Source organism: Talpa europaea, assembly GCF_964194135.1.
Source record: "Talpa europaea genome assembly, chromosome: 1".
Lineage (NCBI taxonomy): Eukaryota > Metazoa > Chordata > Mammalia > Eulipotyphla > Talpidae > Talpa > Talpa europaea.
Window position 1 is genome coordinate 117,594,892 of NC_140073.1, and position 22,948 is coordinate 117,617,839.

General features: G+C 36.2%; 1 protein-coding gene across 1 annotated transcript in view; it reads left to right on the forward strand.

Moving 5' to 3' along the window:
• Nucleotides 1-9,089: 9,089 nt before the first annotated feature.
• ITPRID2 (ITPR interacting domain containing 2) overlaps nt 9,090-22,948 on the forward strand; it is a gene marked incomplete at its 3' end in the record, with an annotated part of 36,404 nt that continues 22,545 nt past the window's right edge. The window contains exons 1-8 of the mRNA XM_084258994.1: nt 9,090-9,336; nt 9,697-9,742; nt 13,007-13,056; nt 13,917-13,973; nt 16,153-16,192; nt 16,280-16,378; nt 17,570-17,778; nt 18,638-19,341. Of these exons, the coding sequence (XP_084115120.1) occupies nt 9,120-9,336; nt 9,697-9,742; nt 13,007-13,056; nt 13,917-13,973; nt 16,153-16,192; nt 16,280-16,378; nt 17,570-17,778; nt 18,638-19,341 (1,422 nt within the window). The 5' untranslated portion in view covers nt 9,090-9,119. The remainder of the gene's footprint in view (nt 9,337-9,696; nt 9,743-13,006; nt 13,057-13,916; nt 13,974-16,152; nt 16,193-16,279; nt 16,379-17,569; nt 17,779-18,637; nt 19,342-22,948) is intronic.

Here is a 22,948-nt window from a genome sequence, read left to right on the forward strand (position 1 = left end):
ATAATACATGAGCTAATATTTACAATGTGCTTATAAATAGTATATAATAGGGGTATATAACCTTTAAAAAAGTACTCTTTTCTCCTTTGTAGTTCAGCTTCTATTTTGCATAAAGTTATTCTAAATTTTTCAGTCTAATTTTCTGACAACTCAGTCTCCATCCTTCAGTGAATGATGGTCTAATTCTCAGAGTACACTCGGTGTATATATGTAAATATATTGTGTACATATATATACACTCACCTACATATTGTCTTTGGATATCTCTTCTTTTCATTTTTCACCAATTCCCCCCTGTGACCCCAACTATATTTTTAGCTTTAGATACCATCTGTATGCTGTTGAAACCTAAATTTATATCCCAGTCTAAACTGTTCTTTTGAACTCTACATGCATATCCAAATACCTACTCAACATATCCATTTGTGTGTCCAATAGAATTTGCAAATTTAACACATTCAAAAAATGTTTGTTTCTCTAAAATTCCTATGCTGGAAATCTTCTCCGTCTCAGTCAGGGGGAATGTGTGAATTTAAGAAAAAGGAACTTGCAGAAAATAATAAAGCTGATAAAAGAATGAATGTATAGAAGACTAAGAAGTAGGAAGATCAGGAAATGTAAAATCAAGGACGAAATGGGAGAAACAGTTAATCCTGGCAAAAATCATAAACATTTCATAAAAATCATAAAAATGTCTATAAAATGAGGGCTAAAATGTATCCACTGCATTTAGCATTTTAGAGGTCATTGATGACTATTGCCTCAGTAGGTTTGGACTAGCTTACTTGAAAAATAGGAAGAGGGCTTACCAGGATCATAGACAGATGGATATCTGGTATTACTAATTCTAAACACACACACACACACCCCTGTAATACTTAAGCAAACTTTTATTCAGAGTTCTAGTTCTTTATTTCTGAATGCTTGGAGCTACATCTTCATCATTATATCTTATAAGTACCTCACATATTGGACCTATATAATAGACAGTATTATAAAGATCCTATTGTATACATCCAATAATGAATTCATTTCCTCTCCTCCCTCTTATTCTCCTTATTCCCAAATTAATGCCAAATTTATCCAATTCTCCTAAGTTCTCCATCACATGAATGATACCACCAATACCTATCCATTCAGCAAAAAGAAAACAAACCTTGGAAACTTCTCTGTTTTTTCCTGCTCACCCATTTCTGATCTGTCCAATCTGATTTCAGACTCTATCTTCACTGCTCTAACTTGGGTCTTTAATTTCCCTCCCCCAAAACCCCATATTAGTAACTCTTTGAACTGCTTCCCTTTTCCAGAGGCCTTTGCATGCCCTACTGTATCACCTATATAGTTACTAGTTATCTTTCAATACTGTATCGACTATATAGTTAGCAGCTATCTTTCAATAAAGCACATAAGTTAAAAACTGAAAGCTGCTCCCTACTTCCCACTGGAAATAATGTCATCTCCACACTGAGACCTTTGGAATTTGGCTCTCACCTACCATTCCAACTTCAGTTTATGGCAGTTTCCTATTTGCTTTAGCATAATCAAATTGAAGCACATTCCATGAGGTCATGCACATACTTCCCACATTTTTATCTCTGGAATAAATAGTTAGAAATTTTCAAAGTTCAAATAACTTTTTCCTAAGTCATAAATACAATTTCAAAATGTTTGGAAAAAAAAATGTTTAGCTATGATGTTGCCATTTTAACAGAAGATCTTTATTTCCCTTCTAAGATTCCTCTGTGAATGTATGTATTTGTCTAGAATACATATAAATTTGCATAATTTTCTCATATGTTTTAGTTATTCCTTTTCATGTTGCAGGAAATATCAAAAATAACAAAATAATATTGTAAGAGAAAGAAAAAACAAGAAAAAAGGCAAGAACAGAGATAAAATAGAGCTATGAATACGCTGAAGATGCATACCATATGCATAACCCACTTACTATGGATGATACAAATATGCAGTTCTCAATTTTCTAGTAATCATTGTAAAAAGAGAAATTTTGTTAGCCAAGTCCTAGGGTCCAGGAAATTAAAGCGCTTCAGTATTTACAACACTTCTCAGACAAATATTGCAAAAAGATATTTTTCCTGAGCTGCTTCTAAAGGGAAAGCTGAGTGATATATTTAACAACTTCTGGCTTCCTTATTAGAGACTGTGCACCTCATTTCCGATCACTCACTGCTCATATTGAGAATCAATACAGGGAGCTATCATTGCACAAATCACAATGATTCTGCAAATATCATCTTTTTGGAAATCATTTTATACTCGCAAGGCACCTAGCTCTTTGCTCCTTTCCTTTAAATCATGAATAAATATTAATATATTGAAATACTCACATATAGTACTATATGTATTAATCACAGAAGTGGCCAAATTTTTATGCTTTGGAAAAACTGAATATTGCTTCTCTTCAAGAATGAGTTTTAAAGAGTTCTTGGGTGAAATCTTAAAACCTTATATCCTAAATCGGGCACTTGAAACTTGCTTGGTTGAAAAGTTACTAGCCATTCTCTCTATTCTCATTTTTTTTATCATGAATATAGTTCCCTTTGGGACGAATTTTCCAAATTCAAAAATATGGCTAGGCTAGGGATATAGGCTAGGCTTGGGCATTTGTCTCTAATAGTAAAAAGATGGTATCCCAGAAGGACTCAAACTCAAGCTTGCAAAAGTTCTCACTGTACCCAATATTGAGGCATCTCCAGAAATATGGCTAGTGGAGCTATAAATTTTGGGCAAACTTACTGAAGATTATATTACATACTGGTAGGAAGCCTGCATACTAAAATCCTTGATTTTTCCATTTTCTGAGGTTTTCAGAAGATGTGGTGACAAGTTTTTTCACCTTTGCTTTGATAAGTGGTTGTAGGACTGTTAGGATATGGATTCTCATCCCTTATTAATTCTGTTACTAACTAGAGCGCTAGGCAGGTTACTTAAAGTTCCTGAGCTCAGTACCTACGTTACTCAGTACCTACATTAGGCAGGTTACTTAAAATTCCTGAGCTCAGTTTTCTCCCCCTGTTAAATAAGGGACTTGTAGTAGGTAATGACTTCCCTAGCATTCTTTCCATTTCTGAGCCATGCTGGCCCACTACCTATCAGCTATTAGTGAAAAATCTCTTCAGTCTGATGAGAGTAAGTAACTGTTAATATTTACGTAATAGTGAACCTGGAACTATGGGGCCAGCCAGTTAAAAATAGTTAGGTAAGACCATAGGCGTTGCAGGAGGAAAGTTCTTTTTCCACTCTGCCAATTACTATTAATGCAGTCTGAGCTCAGTTTCCCTATCTGTGAAGAGAGACTAATAATTTCATTGTTGTATTAAAGAAAATTATACAAATCCAGCCCTAAATATATAATGTCTGGCACAAAGCAAAAGCTCAAAAGTATCCATTTTTAATAGTGTTATTTCCTTGGAACCACTGAAATATTACTCTTCTAATAGCATTTTCTCAAAACCGAGTATCAGCACTATTGTAATTAGAGTATGTAATGATTTTAAGGTGCCAATTTAGGCTGACTTGTTTTAAAATAAATTGAAAACATGGGCTCAGGAGATTTTTAAAAATTAAGCAGAACAACCTATGTGCTGAACTTTAACCTGTAGTTCTTTTATTTAATAAGTCTATTAATAAATACAACTTTAAGTTATTTGATTAGTACTAATATAAACCAGGCCAAACATGCCATCTAGCAGATGTGATAAACTTCATTGCCCACCCCACCCCCAAAACTTTAATGGTGTTTTGCTTCACTTTTCTGTTTGTTTTGAAACAAGATCGTGGGGAAGTTCTTAGTTTTGGTTTCCCATCAATAGATATTTAGTCCTTTAATTTTTGGTCATATGTAGATTATATCTAAATGCAAGTGAATGAGATAAAAATCATACTTAAATGGTAGAGATAAGCTTTCAAGGCTGTTTAAGTACTTTATAACTTAAAAACAATTGTTTAACTATAACAGAAAGGGAAGAAAATTCCCTCAAATGTGGGAAACCAGAGTTCTTTGCTATTCTCTTAACTACAGCAGGAAATATGTGTTTGTTTATTATGACCCTGGTGCTTCCATAGCCAGATTAACTTTCAAACACAGTTTTCATTCCCTTTAACCAACTACTGTCACCCTGCCTTGTGGAAACTGTTAATTTGCAGGGAGTTCAAGGAGAATACTTGTATAATTACTTGTAGTAGAGCTGGTCTGTCACCATCCTTGAGGATAGACCCCCAGTAAGCCCCCATGCATCTAACTGTTGGGGTCCCTATGGAGTGTGTTAATTAGTACACAGCATGATGCTGTGTCAACAGCATTAAAGGTAACTCTTAGAAACTATCAAATTTTATAACAAAAGAGTTCTAACTGCCTTTGTATATCTAAGAATGTTTCCCTGTTGACTTTAGGTTTCTCATTCATGGAATGTGAGGCTCAATTGATCAGCACCAGGTTGTGGAAGAATAATCACTTGTATTTCTGATACAAAGGTCTCTGCAAGATAAAGGGTGAGTGCACTATGTTCTATAGATAGCTAAGTAAAAACCTACACCATCTCATAAATCTTGAATGCCTGCATATTAAATATCCAAAGTTTATCAAGCCATTGTGTATACTTTTATTTACCCTATTAATTCAATTTTAAAAGCCTATTAGAATCTAGCTTATAATTTTATGTTCTACAATTCTAGTTCCTTTAATAGTTTATTGTTTGATTAGCTCAGGGAATTTCACTAATTTTAAAAGCAATTTAATGGATTGCATATTGAAAGGCTATACAACTTTCTAAAAATTACCTATTATGGGCATTAATGTGTCAAAAATTATTTAATCAGAAAGGGATTAGTAAGTGTATACACTTTACAGCTTCTAGGTCAAAGAATAACAAAAAGGGGGATTTAAAACTATCCCTAAGTGAGAAAGGATCTATGTCACAGCGTTGGTCGAAATGAGGTATCCTTATTTTGATCTCCTACCTGCAAATGATTTTTTTTCTGGGGGGGGGGGTGGGGGTGGCTGGTGGTGGGGTAGTGATTTTAAAGGAAATTAGCAGTGCTGGCTGTAAAGAAGTAGCCAAAAATGGTTTAGCAGAAGCCTGTATCTGGCAGAAACCCTGCTTTCTCCCCATTTTGTTCACCCTCAAACTTGCCAAGCCTTGTTCACTTTGGCTTTGTTTTAAAAATGCATTTCTGGTGAGTGAGAAAAGGTTTTTGTACTGTGTTTTCAATGACTCACCCAAAATAACTCCATTCAACTTGTAAATGGTCTTGCTCTGAATGCAGATTGTGTTTGTTCTAAGATGGGCGCGAAGGAACTGCAGAAGGGAGATTAGAGAAGGGAAATGTGGTGGGAGAGGCCTGTGCAGTTTATATTTATTCAGGTTCAGAAACAGAATTATTTTTAAGAAAAGACACTGTGTGTGTCTGTGTGTGTGTTCTGAAGAACTGTTTATGATATCTGTACCATTTAAGGCTATTAGATTCATAGTTCATCTAATCACCAACTTCTTTTTCTTCATCCTCATAAAATGTGCAAAAGGAGATTTTGCAAGTATGTGAAATTACCCACTTATTAAAAATGTTCTAAATGGTTCCAAATAAGAAGTATTTGTGTGTGTGTACTAGAAATTAATCTTAAATTAGGAAGAAAGTGTATATCAACAAATTGATCATATAATAGGACAGTCTCAAAACTGGGAAATGCAATAATGACATACTCCTATTTTGGTGCTACTGCAGGAAAAAAAAGTTTAGTATCAAGTGACAAAGATTGAGCATTGGATATTGGATATTTGATAGCTATACCTCTTTAAAGACTTTTCTGATTAAAAATATTGGGGATCTTTAAAAACAATATTTAGGGTAGGACTGAAAATAAAAAAAAAAAAAAGCACTGACCTATAAACTTGACCATCAAGATTACAGATAAAAACATTTTGACTTTCTCATGTGTAACTAAGTCCAGTGAAAAAGGTTTCAAAACCTCCTTTGAGTTGTTTCATGAATTCACGAAACAGACCAAGTAAGGCCTATTCTGTTACATAATCTTGTTTTATTCCATTGTGGATAAAGAAAAGATGACCCATTCTTACCTGTTGCTCAGAAACACCAGAGAATTGAGTGACTGAAAAGAAAACAGGCTGTCTACAAGATTTTACCAAAAAAAGGATAAATTTAGCATAATGTGACAAACTGAACAAATAGAGATCTGGGAATTGTGAAATGAGTGATAAAATGACAAGTCTTCAGCATGCACAAAAACAAAAGTATATAAACTTATAACTCACCTAGATTGTATAAACAATTTGCAAGACAAAGTTCCTGTGATCTTAACATCTTCTCCTTCTGGTGTGACTTGGGAAAATAAGGGAAATCAAAAGAGCAGGTCATTATGCTATATTCAAGCTTATTTATAAGAATAATGAACCAATCTAATAACCTCTGAATTTTTGCAATTGTAGGAAAACCCTAACAAGAAATAGGTTTAAATTATTAACCTTAAATATGCAGTTTATTACTTTAAAACATAAACAATAACCAAGATAAACCAGAAATACTTTAATGATTAATAATGACTTTAAAAAGAATATATCAAAAAACTAATCTATGTCAGACTAAACACCTTTCCTCATAGTTCAATTATTGATTTGTAAATAAATCTTTGAAAGTTTCTGAAGAACTCTACACTAGGTGACATTTTCCTTTCATTCTCTTTTCTCCTATTGTAAATAATTATAATATCTCTGGAAATCTTAATAGGTATATATAGAGGGGACTCACAAGATCTTATGTTGAAATGAATTTTAGGTACTGGGTTAAACATAGTTTAACTTTTTCAAATTAAAAAAAAATCCTTGAAGAACTAAATAGAATCTCATGTGTGGTATGGCATTCATTACTGAATAAATGAAACACGTTGGGTATTTAAGTCTCAAAGTTGAGACTACAACTAAAACTCCTTATCCTTTAAGGCACTATCTTGTTGTTTCAAGGATTTCCTTCTCTACTATTTCCATATCGTCAACATTTTGCATTAAAAATGATCATGTATAAGAAAATATAAAGTTGCTACTGGAGATTCAACAATTGTTGTCCTCTATTTTAAGGGTTACCTGCTGGCATTTTTTTTTTCCCTTTCCTTATTATTTGACTCTGATAGTTTGGTACTTTTACATTTTTGATGCTGGTAGCTTGGCAATTTTATACTTTTAAATATAAAATATGGTTTATTTTTGCCTTTCTCAAGAATTCTTGTCTAAAAGTGTATTTAAACAACAAACTAAATAGGCCTCGGAAAAATGAGGCAAATATTTTATCCTTTTAACTGTTCATTCTATAGAACTTAAGGAACAGAAAATTTACTCCAAGAGAACTCATTGATTTTTGTGGGATCAGCACAGTACTTAAAGTGTAAGGGTTACAAGAATATTAGTGAGAAGCTCTTTAATTTCCCACACTTTGCAATCTAACTGGGCAGTTAAACATATCTTCTGAAGCCAGTGATATTATTTACTGCACAATTCAGTCCCCAAATAAATCATACAGCCTTTCAGTTATCATCAGGGCAAGAGGTGGCCAGGAGTGGTGGAAACATGTGACCCAGGAAAAGTTTTGGCTCACTTGGATCCTGAACATCATGAAGGCATTGGACAGAAAGAACAGGGATGAATTGAGGGGTGAAGGCATACTAGCTAGCAACAGCATGTGGAGATGACAGAACTAAAGCTGGGCACAGTGCCTGGATGAAAAGGGGAAGACAGCATATTTTGTTCTTTGTGGCTTTTGACCCGTGCTTTCAGTGCCTCTTGCACCCTCTTTCTCTCCTTTGCTCACCTGTCCTGCAAGGCAGCTAGAGCCTGGTCTTTTTGGAGGGCCATTACATCGTCAGCTGCATTTCTCTCCAGGACTCCAGGAGACTGTAAAGTCGTTGTGATACCAAGAAATAATGAAATGGCAAGTCCATGAGATATCACTGTTGTAGAACTCTTACATTTCACAGAATAAATAAGGCCCAGGATGATTTTATGAGGGCTCTGGAAAGTGATTTGGATTTTGGATATGATCTTGTGGCTATTAGTAAACCACGAGAAGTCTGTGACTGGTTTTGAATAGGATTTCATCATCTCTGCTGAGATTTAAAAAAATAACAAAAGGGAATGCTCAACCCTAGTTTTAAAACTGACGTCACGTTTCTTGAAGCACCGCGTGAGACCAAAATTCCAAGCAGCTTTTTCTGCATTTTCTGAGCTATCGCTTGCTCTAACTTCACGATTGAAGTCGCAGATTAAATATTCTTCCTTAATGCATTTGCATACGTACCACAACCACCCTGAGAAAACGCTCTTAAGCATGCCAGTGGCACTGCGCGGAGCTTGGTCTTGTTCAGTTTTGACTAATTGACAAGAAACGCCAATTACGCGCCTCTTCCCTTCCACTCGATCCACCACTTCTCGGTCGCTAAACGCTCGACTGGGCAAGGCGACTTCTCACAGGCCCAGTTCAGCGAGCCCAAGGCGACACTGGTCAGCCGCGGGGAGGGCGGCCTGTGAGACTCGGCCTTTCCATTTATGCCTGTTTCCGAGAGGGCCAGAGAGGCGGACAGGAAGAACCGGCACCAACAAACAAACACGCAAACAAACCGCGTCCCGTCAGCCAGCCCGGGCGAGGGGCGAGGGGCGGCCCCGCCCCCGCCGCGCGCCCCGCCCCGCCCCGCCCCGCGCGCCCGAGCCGGAAGGGGGCGTGGACGCCGCCGAGGGAGGGGCGCGCAGACGCGCGGCGGCCGGCCGGGATCCGGACGCGTCGGGCGGAGGCGGGGGGCGGGGGCCGGCCGGCGCCGGGCTCCGGGCAGCTCTCGCTCAGGCCACTCGCGCTCCCGCGCCGCGCCCGCCGGCTTCATGTGAAGCGCGGGCCCTCCGCCCCCTCCCTCCCCTTCCTTCCCTCCCTCCCTCCCGTCCCCTCCTCCTCCTCCTCCTCCTCCTCCTCTCGCGCCCGCGCCGGCTCCCGATCTCCGGGGCCCCCAGCCCGGCCGGGCGCTGACATCACGGGCGGGGGTCCCCGCCGCGGCCGCCGCCTCTCGTGCAGGGTCCGGCTGGGGCTGCGGAGCCCCCGGGGCGGCGATGGACCGGCCCCTGACGGCGTCGGCGGAGGCGGAGGAGGAACTGGAGTGGCAAGTGGCGAGTCGCCGGAGGAAGGCCTGGGCCAAGTGCCGCGGCTCCTGGCAGGCGTCGGAGGCTGAGGACCTGTCCACAGAGGCGACGACGCAGGACGAGGACGACGACGAGGACGACGACGAGGACCTCCCCGGCGCGAAGCTGCCGGCCGCTGCGGGGAGAGGTCGGTGCGCCGGGCCGGGCGGCGGCGGGCGGGGAAGGGGGGGCGCGCGCGGGCGGGCGGGGGACGGGCTCGTGCGCCCGGGCGACTGCCCCGAGGTCTGGAAGGGCCACCCTGACTCGCCGGGGCGGGTGGCGCGGGGCGAAAGGAGGACACTCTCCGACCCGTGAGCGGGTGCGCTTGGCGGGGCGTCTCCGGGCGCTCCGGTGCCATCTCGTCTCCTTCCGATGGACGCTGGAGACGGGCTGCTCCGCCTGCGTTTTGTCCCCCGGGAGTTTTTCCTGCAGAGGAGTGTCCGGGTTGACCTCGCTGTCCCAGACCTCTGGGGTCGGTAACGCGCTGTCCCCTCGCTTTGCCCCGCAGGAAACGTGCCCAACGAGAAGATCGCGATATGGCTCAAGGACTGCCGGTGAGTCCTCCCCTCCCCGGCGCCGCGCGCGTCCCGGAGGCAGATCCACGCGGGCGGGACGCGGCCCCTGCGGGTCCCAGGGCAGCGCGAGGCTCTCGCCTGGGAAGTGAGCCCGCCGAGAGCTTCCTCCTCCGAGCCCGAGGCATGGGAGTGCGGTGGCTGCCTATTCTTTGGTGAACAACCCTATGGGCTTTGCAGTTGTTAGGACCCCAGAGCCTGTCCATAATGTTTGCATCAGAGATCAGAAACGGAAGACAGATAATCATGCCATGTTATTTTGCTCGCCTAGTCTTTATTGCAGACGGTTTCCACATTCCATACCGCGTTATATTTTGTTTTGGTTTTGACGTCTGTACATCTGGCAACCGATCATTTTCCTGTCAGACGTGTTTTCTATCAGTCCATTTGCTTCAATGTATTGACTGGGCTTTAATTTTATTTTCTGTGCCATAATTCTGTTTGGAGAACTATTAAAACTAACTTTGTTCTTGTAGTTTACTTCTTGGACATTCGTCAGATGGCACTGGAATTCACAGAAGGGAAATAGAGCTTTGAAAGCATTCAGACTGCATAAATCTGTTTAATTACATGCTTTGGCAACTGTTAAAAAATGTTTGATGAAGTACAGAGGTGATGAGTCATACTGCAAGAAAATCTTGCTACAGTAAAATGTGCTTGTTTCATATTTTTATTTTTTCCCCTCAATTTGCTTCTTGTAAAATCTCGTGTGAGAATGTAGCTTTGTCACATTTTAAGGTTTTTGCTTCCGCACATTTTATTTTCCATCTCATTTGGGCATTCCTTAATCTTAAAGGACGAGATTTTAGAATTTTTTGGGGGAGTGGACAGGGGGGGGAATAAATACTTCCCAATTTATTTTTCTCCCCTGAAAACTAGATAAAATATTGGCCAATACTCTTACTCTGTTTTGACTAATTCCCTGGGGCCTTACTAAACAATCTTTACTACAGAACTTCTTAACCTGAGATAATGGTGAAATATATGGACCTTCTGTCTAAAGATGCACAGATGCATATACACTGTTTGAAATCCTTGGAACCCAGATTAACAATTTAGCTCTAATGCAAAACCCTGATTGTTAAAAGTATAGGAGTATGGCCTTTGTTATTTGGTGGTTCCACTCAGAGCATGGATTAAGAAATCATGGTAGTGTGTCATTGGTTTATTTAGTCGTCAAACATCAAGGTAGTGTAAAATTTAATTGACATTTTAAATAAGCATATTCAGGATCTTTTAGGAAAGACCTTGTGAAACCAGTATCTTTCAGGTTTCCTCTTAGAAATGTGTCTGAAGAGGATTTGTTACTTTTACCCAAGCCTTTTAAAATCTTCTATTTTACTCTTGATTTAAATACAACTAAGTAGATTATTGATCTACTCAGAATCTTCAAATTGTCATTCAAAATAAATTGTAGTGCTTCATTGTTTAAGTTCAATTATGTGTTTTGAAGAATTAAACAAAAATTTAACAGCAAGAGAAGAATAACATTTCTGTTTGATTATGTATAGGAATGAAGATTGTGTAAGAGATCATGAAAAATAGAGATTAGTGCATCTTTTAAGATAAATGCGTGAGGCAAATGTTAGCATTCACCAGAACACGTCATCCCTGAAAATTTCGGAAGTTTTGTTGCCAATCTTGATTTATGTAGGTGGATTGTATATTCTGTTCCTCCTTCCTTTATAGGTTTCCTCCTTGTTCCCTACAGTTGCACCTTTTCTGTACAAAAGGGGCATTCACTTGCTTCAGGGAAAGCTAGAACAAATAGTCTTTTAATGTCGGTTATGTTATCACAGATTTGACTGCTAGGCAATATGCAACTGTATTCTCTTTTTATATAGAAACTTAGGATACTTTCTAGAGTTGGGTATGTATTATTTTTGTAGATTTTATACAAATGATCTGAAGATAACATTTTTCCCATGATTAGTTTTCAAATAGTCTTTTTCTTTTTGCTCTCAATATCCTGAATACCATGCTGTCTTTTTTTAAAGGGAGTCTTTATTTTGATAACCTTTTTTTTTTTTTTTTTTTTTTTTTTGGCTAAGTGAAAACATTGCTTGAATTAGCACTTAAGAAGGGATAGGGCTTTTGATAGAATTTGTAAAAGAGCTATTAAAAAAGTGAGAGACTTGTTTTTGAAGAATGCCAGCTATATTCCGCTTGTCATTTTCTGTTAGTACACAGACTAGTAGAGACATCCACAGGAGGAATAATGTTTTGTCTTAATTAAGAAAGTAGCCACCAGGGAAGAAAAATTAAGAGTTTTATTAAAATATATGTAAAAACTTAACTCAGAGGTCATTATGGTAGTTGCTTATGATTTTTTTACATTTTAAAAGTACTAATTTTTAAAGAACTGCCATTACTTGTATATTCACTTGCAGAAAGTTTTAGCATTTAATTGGCATTTCGGTAATTCTTTGAAGTTGATATTTTTGATGATTGATCCCATGCGTGGTGTGAATTTGTAACAGGTATAAACTGTTACTGATGAAAAGTTGTATAACAGAAGAGAACTTTCAAAGTAAAACATTTCAGACTTAGGGTTGTACTTTTTACTTTAGTTTTGAGGAAAAAATGCATTTAAAAAGAAATCTATAAAAAAGATGTTATCATTATCTTTGAGCTGAAGAATGTGAAAGAATTTGAGCAATGGCTAGTTCATGATAAATGTTTTTCCAGTACTGTATAGTAATACTCTTTTTCAAGTTAAAGAAAACTGTCATTGGGTATAGTTGGCGTGAAGGAGGCAGTGTGTAGTGCTATAGAATGCTAGTGACAGACTTATCAGATGAAGTTTAAGAAAATTGTTAAGTCTTCTATCTAAACTCTGACCTTCTAATTTTACTAAGGAAAAGATTTGTTTTCTTTTAATTTTGTTTCCTGTTTCTAGGGAAGGGATTGAGGGGAGCAAACATTTTCGTAATGCCTGTCCTTATTCTCTTTTTCTACTTTCGTAAAGAAAATACAATTCATATCTTTGTAATTTGTCATTCTTACTCTTAATTGCTGGCAGATCAGACATGTGATTAAATCATTCTGGGTGAAACTGACCTGACAATAGGTATTTGCTTAGTTAGTAGGTTATTACTTACGTAATCCACTTGCATTCCATATGTGTTTGGGAGGAGAGTTATGATTAGACGCTTGCTTAGCTACAACCCTTTAAGTGTAAGGCTGTGCAGTGAAAGCTCTCCAGACAGCTTTTTAAAACTAAGGCTTATGTTTATGTGGTTGCAGTACCCCTTTGGGAGCCTCGCTGGATGAACAAAGCAATAGTACACTCAAGGGTAAGAGAAAGTTGCCTTTCTAAATGCGTTCTTTATGAGGGACTGCTTCATTTGTCTTCTGAATATATATTTGTCCTCTGAATATGTATTTTATATATATGTATAAAAAAACTCATATGTGAGTTATAAAGGTGATATTCATGTTTAAAAAAATCAGCTCTTGTAAAGACTAGAAGGTAAAATGAAGAAATGTTGTCATAGAGTGGTGAGTTTAAGCAAATTACCCAACTTTTCCACAATGTGAAACTCTTATTTTTTTATTGTTCAGTTGGATATTATAAAGACTAATTTAATGTAAAAATACGGCATGTAAACATAAGGAAGATACATATTAACTAGGGCAACTTAGTGCAGCATTTCTTTGCTTATGTTAACTGAAATTGCCACACCTGAAATTTTACCACCTGTGCAAGACAGAATTTTCAAGTTCAAAGTACAAGAATGTGCAGGTAGTGGCAAAGTATATATAAAAAAAAAAAATTCACAATATGGGAAAAATCTTGCTTGAGCTTCTGACTTAATATGGGGAGGTTAAAGGAATAATTATTCCAGGATCTGGTTTTCCATGAAACTCTTGGTAAGATATGTTTTGTTAGTGAAAGTATAGTAGTATAAAATATCCTATAGATTGGTTTATTGTAACTTTACCTGACTGCATAGTATGGTTTCTGTATGTTAAAGTAAAAGCTTATACCTTCTTCTTGAAATCATATAATCAGAATAATTTTTGAGTACATTTAGATCTGCAACACTACTGTATTTTATAAAATACTATGCTTGGTCAATTTGTTTTAACTAAAACAATGATTTTATATGGAAGTAGGAAAAACAAAACTAAGATGAATCTTCAAATGTTTCAGGTGTGCTTGTGAAAAATGGAGGAAGTTTTGAAGATGATTTGTCATTGGGAGCTGAAGGTATGTTTGGAAGAACTGTTTTCATGTAGTTTTACAGTTAAAATGAAATGAGAAAATCTAGTGCTTTCAGATTTACCATACTCAGAGCTAAATTTAAAATTCTTAAAAATGGCTCAAATATATTTTACGAACTTATGTGTTAATTAACTAGTCAAAGCCTATAGAATATATGTAGAATGGCTCTGAAAAACCATTGTGAAATGGCCATATGTCTTCCTTGGACTTTAGTGCTTAAAGGAACTGTTGGGGGCAAACAATGGTAATATAACTGAGGGAAGAATTGTCCCGCAAAAGGAAGGAAGCTTAAATATTTATAATGAGAAAACTAAATTGAAGCTTATTTTTAGTGTGAGGTACATAGCCTTATGTCAAACTTACAGCTGCAGCTTGTCTTTCTCTTTGCTCTTGTCTTTTCCTCTCCTTCTTTAACCAGATATTTAAAAGATTAAAGGATAAAAATAATTATTAGAATTTAATCAGAAACCATTATGCTGATGTCTGTTCCCATCTGCATTAACATTTAAAGAATATATTGTACTGTTTAAAATTTCACACATTGTATAATCATCCTGTGGCATCATGTTAAAACTATCCACAATATAAAGTTAAGATTTTTTAAATTATTTTATAGTTATTTTAAAATTACTGGTATATAGCTAGGTTTTTAGCCTGTGCTTTTTATAAAAAAAAGAAATAAGGATTTTATCAAATCTGTTTAAATTGAATAATGAATTTATCTGCTGAATTTAATGTCATTGAGCTTTTGGTGTTTTAAATCAATCTTATAATAATCATTTCCGTAGAACCTTCTAACATTGAACTCTCTAGAATATGTGAACATATTAGTATTTATCATTTCTGTTAATGTGTTTTTGTGAAAATAAACTCTATAAAGAGCGTACGTTAACTGCCTCCCAATCAACACATTTAATTATGTTCTCAATCCCTTATTAAAAAGCATTTCACTTTTGATATCTCCCTTAGTAGTTTCACAATATTTAGAGTTTTTTTGAGCAGTTTTAAGTTTACAGAAAAATTGAGGGACAGGTACAGAGATTTCCCATAAACTCGCTGCACACATATGTGTATAGTCTTCTCCACTGTCAGTATCACCAGACTGTGGTGGATTTGTTACATTGATGAACCTACATTGTGGTGTCTTAATTACCCAAAATCCATAGTTTACATTAAGATTCACTCTTTTTCTTGTACATTCTGTGGACAAATATATAATGACATGTACCCATCATTATATCATACAGCATATTTCTTCCTTAAATATCTTCTGTTCTTCTGTGCTGTGCTTGTTTATCCATATCAAGTGATTTTATTGGAAACCAGAACCTAAAATGAAGTCCCATAAAGGAATGGAGCTACTCTGTTGTTTACTGAAAATTATTTCAAGATTATTTTCAACCACAGTAAATATTTATTGAGTGCAAAGTGTTAGCCACCTTTATGGTGTACATAAAAAGAAACATAAGAAATTGCCATGACTTTGCAGGTTAGAAATGAACAAAAAGCCAATGTGCTGAAATAGATATGTTTGTAAATAATTCTTACAGTGGTCTATAAAGATTAAATGTAAATTTAACACTAACAGTATTTGTCTGTTTAGAACCTGTAAAGCTAGCTAGGATAAAGTTGAAGGGCTATTTTTAAAAGAAAACTTTCATTGTAATTAGTAGAAATTTTCAAAATATGTACATGAAAAATTAGTTGTACCTGGAATGGATTTTCAGCCTTTAAAAAAACTACATTAGAAATGTATGTATATTCTATTGCCACACTTAAATCACTGTTTGTTATATTTTGCTTTTTAGGTATTCTTTAGTAACAGCATTTAAGTATAATTATTAGAACCACATATGCGCTATAGCTTCCTCTTACTACTTCTAAATTGTTAAGGAAATTCAATTGGTTATCTTTGTCTTTTTACTTTAAGCATTCAGGTGGAATAATTAGTTTTACATTGCTAAAAATAAGAACACCTCCAAAAAAGTACTGGTTCTGTTCTTATCGGTGTAGTGTATTACTTTAATGACACAGACTTAATGAACCAAGACAGGAGTTTAGCATATTAGACAATAATACTGTGGTTAATTTGTTCTCTTAATGATTGCATTATGTAGTTATTGTCGTACTAATTGTGATGTGCATTTATTTTTTTTACCTGTAGCCAACCACCTCCATGAAACTGATGCTCGAATTGAAAACTGGTATGTAGCTGTATTTGTTCTCTATCTTTTTAAAAATGAAGAATATTTATGAAAATAAGGTTTAATATAATCCAATTTTGTTTATAGCAGTAACATCTTGGCCAAAGAGAGAAGACTACAGTTTCATCAGAAAGGGAGAAGTATGAATTCCACTGGATCTGGGAAAAGTAGTGGGACAGTCTCAAGGTAACTTATTCTGAAATGATGGTACAATTAAGTTGTGTTATAGATGACCTGCTCGTCACTGTTTAAGTTTTAGATTTGTCCTGGTAGTATGCAGTTATTAAAAGGATTTCAGAGTGTTTCATGAATCAGCATAACTCAGCAGATTCTTTTTTTTTTTTTTTAAATAAGGTTAAATTAAAAGCAACAAATATATTTATAGTGCGGTTGAGGATTAGTCAGCATTTTGAGCCTTATCACCAACTTGAAAGAACGCCATAGTGGAGCAACTTTTGCTTCCAACATTCTCCATTTTATTAGGATATTAAATTACTCTGACATAAGAATCAGGATAAGCCTTTCTAATTTAAAGCTTGATATTCAAACAAAGATTTGTTTTCATCATATTAAACCAAAGGTCTTTATATATATACTAAAATAAGCAAATGCATATGCCTTGGAACCAATTTAAACTGTTAAACCAAATTGTTATATTGGCCTTCTGTTCAAATTCCATCTCTAACTTTCCTATTTTCCTCAGTGAGTCTGAGAAAGCTTAGATTATCACTGGTATGAATGATGATATGATAATTATGGCATAATTTAATTCCCAGTGGAATTAGAGCAAGGTGTTGCCTTTGTGAGACCGATACTCTCCTTAATTTACTCCTCCTACTTCCTCAGTAGAAAACATTAGAGAAAAGTTGGAGTAGATAGACTCCTCCCTCAGGTCTAAGATCAGGTTGTTACCTGTATTGGCTCTACTGAGGGACAAAGAGAGCAGAAAAACTGAAGTTCTCTAGAATATCCCTTAATTCTAATGTTCTACCAACTTTCTAGTATACTTTTCCTTGTCACTTCTACTTTAATCCATTTCTTATTTTTCCTCATCTGTCCTCCTGTGGTTTTAGCTACTTTATTAAGAATCTCTTAAAATGACCAAAAAAATAAGGTGAGGAATCAAAGAGTCTCTAGTGTGTTGTTAGGGGTTAACCTTTTTACCCAATACAAACAGCCCGAGAGAATGGACTCTTTTAAGTGTTATATTTCACATTTAGCATGTACTATATAAAGATGTTGAAGTAATGGTTTCAAGAACAGAAACTATAGAAATATATTTTATCACTGGAAAGAACATTAATTCACGTATTATGTGAGGTGTATTATAAACTGATTTTATCTTGATGTTTCTTTTTTTTTCCCCTTCTTTTGTAGTGTTTCAGAATTGTTGGAACTTTATGAGGAAGATCCTGAAGAAATTCTTTATAACCTTGGATTTGGACGCGATGAACCAGATATTGCTTCAAAAATTCCTTCCAGATTTTTTAATTCATCATCATTTGCCAGAGGGATAGATATTAAAGTATTTTTAAGTGCTCAGATGCAACGGATGGAAGTAGAAAATCCAAATTATGCTTTAACAAGTAAGGGTTTTAAATGTTAGCATATTCTTTTAAATTGCAATACCCACAGTGAGATCTTATTTTTTGAAAATTTTAATTACTGAGGCTAATTAATTAGCACAATAACATTTTCTTATTCTGAATTTTTATTATCCTGTTTATAGAAATTAATTTACCTGTTCTTCCTTTCTTTCCCACATCTTGACTTAAAAGTGTTGTCATGGCTTATTCAAATTTATCTCTTAATTGCTGCTGTTGAAGAAGAGAAGAAGTAGGGAAGGGGCCTGTTACTATCAAATGAAGTCAGTCAGTTTTAGATGCTTCTCTGTAAATATAAAACACATGATTATTTTATTAATTTAATCATTTTTATTCATATTGAGCCTTGCTTATTTTTTACTGTTGACCAGAAGTTCCAAAAATGATATCATTGGGTAGTCCTTGGATCAGCTTTAACAGATCAGAAGTCTTTTCCCCAACTTCCCTCAGTTAGGACTAAAATAACGATCTCTGTTCACTTTACTAGGAGCATGTTTGAAAAAATCTTAATGAAATCTGAGACCTAAAAACAGATTCATAACTGTAGATCAATAGCTAGTCTTTTCTATACAGTCTTGTCATGCTTTGTGCTTCATTCTGATATATTCAAAGGTAAATTCTCGTGCTCAGAGTGGAAAGTCTTCTTCCCTCTCCCAGTAAAATAGAGAAGTTTTAAATGTCAGATGAGGGGGGGATATCTGGTTTTATAATTATTGTAATTGAAGTTCAGTTATTGGAATTCTAGCAATAATAATGATTTAAAATAAGTGTGTATGAACACAGATATATATGTGTGTGTGTGATGTGTGTATAATCTATTTTTTTTTTTTTCTTTTTGTAGGCCGTTTTCGTCAAATTGAAGTGCTTACTACTGTGGCCAATGCATTTTCTTCTTTATATTCCCAAGTCTCTGGGACTCCCCTGCAGAGAATTGGAAGTATGTCCTCAGTGACCTCTACCAAGGAGACAGACTCCCCTCCACCTTTAACCCGAAGTAACACTGCAAATCGTTTAATGAAAACACTATCAAAACTAAATTTATGTGTTGATAAAACAGAGAAAGGAGAAGGTGGTGGTAGTCCTTCTCCAGCAGTTGAAAAAGGAAAAGTTACGAATGTTTCAGTGAGTGAAGAAAGTAGCAATAAAAATGATCCAAAGACTCAAAAAATTGTAAAGAAAAAAGACTCATCTTCTATGTTGGCTACAGTAAAAGAAGAAGTTTCAGGTAGTTCAGCATCTGTCATGGAGAATGCTGACATTAATAAGCTTTCTCATGAAGCAAATAGTAATTTTAATCAAGAAACTGAAAATGAACAAAGCAAAGGAACTCAAAGTCATGAGAATAAACTGGGTGAGGAATCTGTTACTATGGAACCTGATGTAGGTGGGTTCCACATGCCCAGCCATAGTGAGCTGGAAAATAGCAGTGAGCTGAAAAATGTCCCCATGTCCATACCTGAAAAAGAACCATATGCACCACCGCTGACAATCCCATCTATAAGAAATATAATGGCACAGCAGAAGGACTCCTTTGAAATGGAAGAGGTAGGTAAAAAATTACTGAGGCCTGTTTAAATTGGGGTAAAAAGTGCCAAAAATAGTTATAAAATGAAAACTGACTATGCTAGAAAAAGTCACCTAATTTTGACTTTCCAGGTTTTTTTTATTTTGTATTTCACAAAGCAAGAATTGGTCACAGGATACTGTGATGTTAAGGTAATGTGACAGCTCCTCAGCTTTTCTGGATTCTCTTGTCATTTACTACTGGCACTTGAACTTTAACCCCCTTTCTCTCTGTTTAAGATTTTCATCCCCTAAGAAAGTCCTTCCAGAATATTTTCAAGTTCAATTAAATATTGCATAATAGTTAAAAACATAGGCTCTGAAATCAAACAGGTTCAAGTTCTGTCTCTGCCCCTGAATTGCTGTGTGCCTTTAGTCAAGCTTTTCTTAAAGTATTTCAGTAGAAAGGATTAGTTTAAAGAAGGCAGTTGAAGACAGATTTGGTTATGGGAGAATAGAGGGGGAAGCCTTGAAGGAGGAGCCTTGAAAGGCTACTATCAGGGCTTCTGCAGAGAAAGACCATTGTTTGGTTAGTTCTTATTGTTCTGTGACAATATTCCTGCAACTAAAACTGCACTTGAATTCTCAGAGCTGATAAATTCTGTGTTGAAATTGTATTGCTTGGGGCAGGAAATTGAAGTTTATCAAGCACCAATCTTATGACAGGTACAGTATTAGGCCCTTGAAGTATTTTTCTGTTTCAGTTGTGAATCAGGCAGTAGTGTATCATTTTACCCATGAGGAAGTTGAAACATACATGCTAAAGAGTTGAGGCTAGCTATATATGTTACATAATGGGTAGGTTTTCTTTTTTAAACTTGTTACCTAAAAGTTTTGCTACTTACAGTAGTTTTAGGATTACATGCCATTATTTTAGGGAATTGGAAAACAGGATAATTGATTCTGCCAATAAATGTCCTGTTAGGTATTTGTCACACTGAGAAGATTTTTACTTTATTGCAAAATTTCAGTTGCTGAGGTGGCTATTTACCTTTTCTGTAGTCTTCGAATGTGTCTTAATACTTCCAAACGAAAACTGAAGTCAAGAGAGATCAGGACCAGACATTTAAAATATTTCACATTATTTGTAATCTTTTTCCTTTATTTCTTTATGTTTTTATACTTCTATTTAATGCCTCATATCATTTCTCATGAGATAAATTTGGGAAATGACTGCTTTATGATGGCTACTTTAATTAAACCTTTATGTTCCATTAACTGAGTACTTTTTTGAGTTTGTTTTGGTCTAAACTTTAGCACTTAAAATATAAGTTATTGCCTTAGCCTCTCTCTTTTGTCAATCAGATATGACAGTTAGTTTCCTTATTTTAGTATAATAGTAGAGTATAAAATTAAAATGTTACATGCAAATCTGGTATCAATGACTGATGAGAAGGTATTCTTACATGTTGTTTTTGATATCTAGAATTCTTGAATTCAAAGCTGTATTCATACTACATACATAGGATCTTTTAAATGTTTATATTGTGCCACATAGATGCCCTTTGACAGCCAGTTAACGGTGAATTTTTTTTTTTTGCTCCCTCTACTGGCAAAAGCAGTGAAGAAAGTAATAAGACATTGAACTAAACAATTGTTTTTTTGAAATACATGCTTTGATGTTTGAAGAATAGTGGAAGATTTTAAAAGTAGAATATATGATTTACCATAGCTACATTGTAAATATGGAGAATTTTTTCTTAAGATATATTTAAAGTATGGATTAAAAACCTCCTCCGAGAATTGTTTTCATCCCTTGGGGAACTTTAAAGAGAACTGGGGAACAATGGATAAAGAAGGGAAATAATGTGTTTCTTTAATTTCCTCTTCCCCCAAGTATGATCTGAATCATACTGACATGAAGAGAACAATTTTGTTGAGGCAAATTTTTAGATTCCATTCAAAGTAGGCTGTTACTGGTTTTCTTTTGTACCCCTTTCCCTTGAGATTTGATTCCTATTGGCTAGCTTTCTTCCTGTAAAAACAGAAAATAAATATACCAGAGTGTACATGCTCAGTAAGTCATTCCTCAGGTAGATGAACTTATTGCCAGCTGCTCTGAGCAACTGGGGGGAGAAAATGATGCAGACAAGCTCTGCATGAAGCTCCAGACCCCTCTGGGGCAGAAGGTAAGATCTGACAGACTCCAGGAGCAAAGAGGGGGAATATTTCAATGTGAAGGCAGTGAAATCGGTGACAGGCTTGACCCAGACCTTGGAGAATGAAAGTGTTTCTCATGTTAAAAAGGAAGGGCCAGTTTATTTTCAATTAACTGAATATGCCTATAAAAAGTTTGTAGAATGTTTAAAAATGTTTCAGTGTATCTAAAAGTTGTACATCTCTACTTTTGAATTTCCTAGTTCTTAATAACTAGCCTTAATAATTCTTGTGTTTTTTTTTGAAATTACTTTCAATAAATACATCATGGTAACTCTTTAGAGTCATAGATTAGTGTTAGAAATGATTCACATTTAAACCACAATGTGATCCTATTCAATAAGCATTATTCATATTTTAGATGTAAAGAAAAATGTTAGAGGAAGTATTTTTATCTGTTTCTGTAAATATATTCTCTATGCTATAAATGAATTTATATTCAAATATAGGTATTAATGAATGTGCGCATATTTTTATAAACTACTAAAGTTTTAGTAACTATAATCCTCTTTACACTAATTTTTTTAATTTATATTTTTAATAAAGGGTTTTTTTTAAAAGATTTATTTATTTTTATGCATACAAGAGCTGGGGTACAGGCCAGAGATGCGGGGGTGGTGAGAGGATCCACCAGAGACCGAGTGGGGAACAGAACAGGCAGACTGACTAAAATACACCACTGAGGGGAGCAGCGGGCGAGACAGAAGAGGTCTGCCTCGCCATGTGGGTTTCTCCCTGGCCAGCTGGGGATCGAACTTGTGCTGCAGAAGCTACAGATTGCTTCATATGTGGTGCTTAATTCCCTGCGCCACCAGGGAGGCCCTACACTGATTATTAATTTAACAATTGTCAATAACATACCTCATTACTTATTTTTAGCTATTAAGTTTCAGGATTCTTTTTTATTTATGGGTTTAAGTTAAAACAATTACCATCAGTAAGGTATTTGACAGATGGTTGTTTATTTAGCCTTTAACATCTGTCTGTTTTGAAGGCAGATAATATGTCTGTAATAGAATATGAGCTCTAAAAGATGACATGTGCTTGGATGTCTGTTATTTCACAACAGTTAAATGCTGTTTTTGCTGTTTGCTATTTATCTAAGAGAATGAGGTCAACATTTTTTGACATTAAAAGTAAACTGTGTGTGTGTGTGTGTGTGTGTATAAAACTTGAAAGGTTTTATTACAAGGTGCAATTTTCAAATAAATATAGAATAGTAAACTACAACAAAATGGAACTTTGAATTATTTTCGGTTTTCTCCCTTTGCAGATGAGGTAGCATTTATCCCCAATCTTTCTGAGGATATAATTTCCAAGAAATCATATCAATGGCTTACAGGGGCACCAAGGAGAAGGGCAGAAGGATGTCAGAAAGTGCTCTGCTGTTGTAAATCTTTACTCTTTCAGAATACTTTACAATCACAATTTG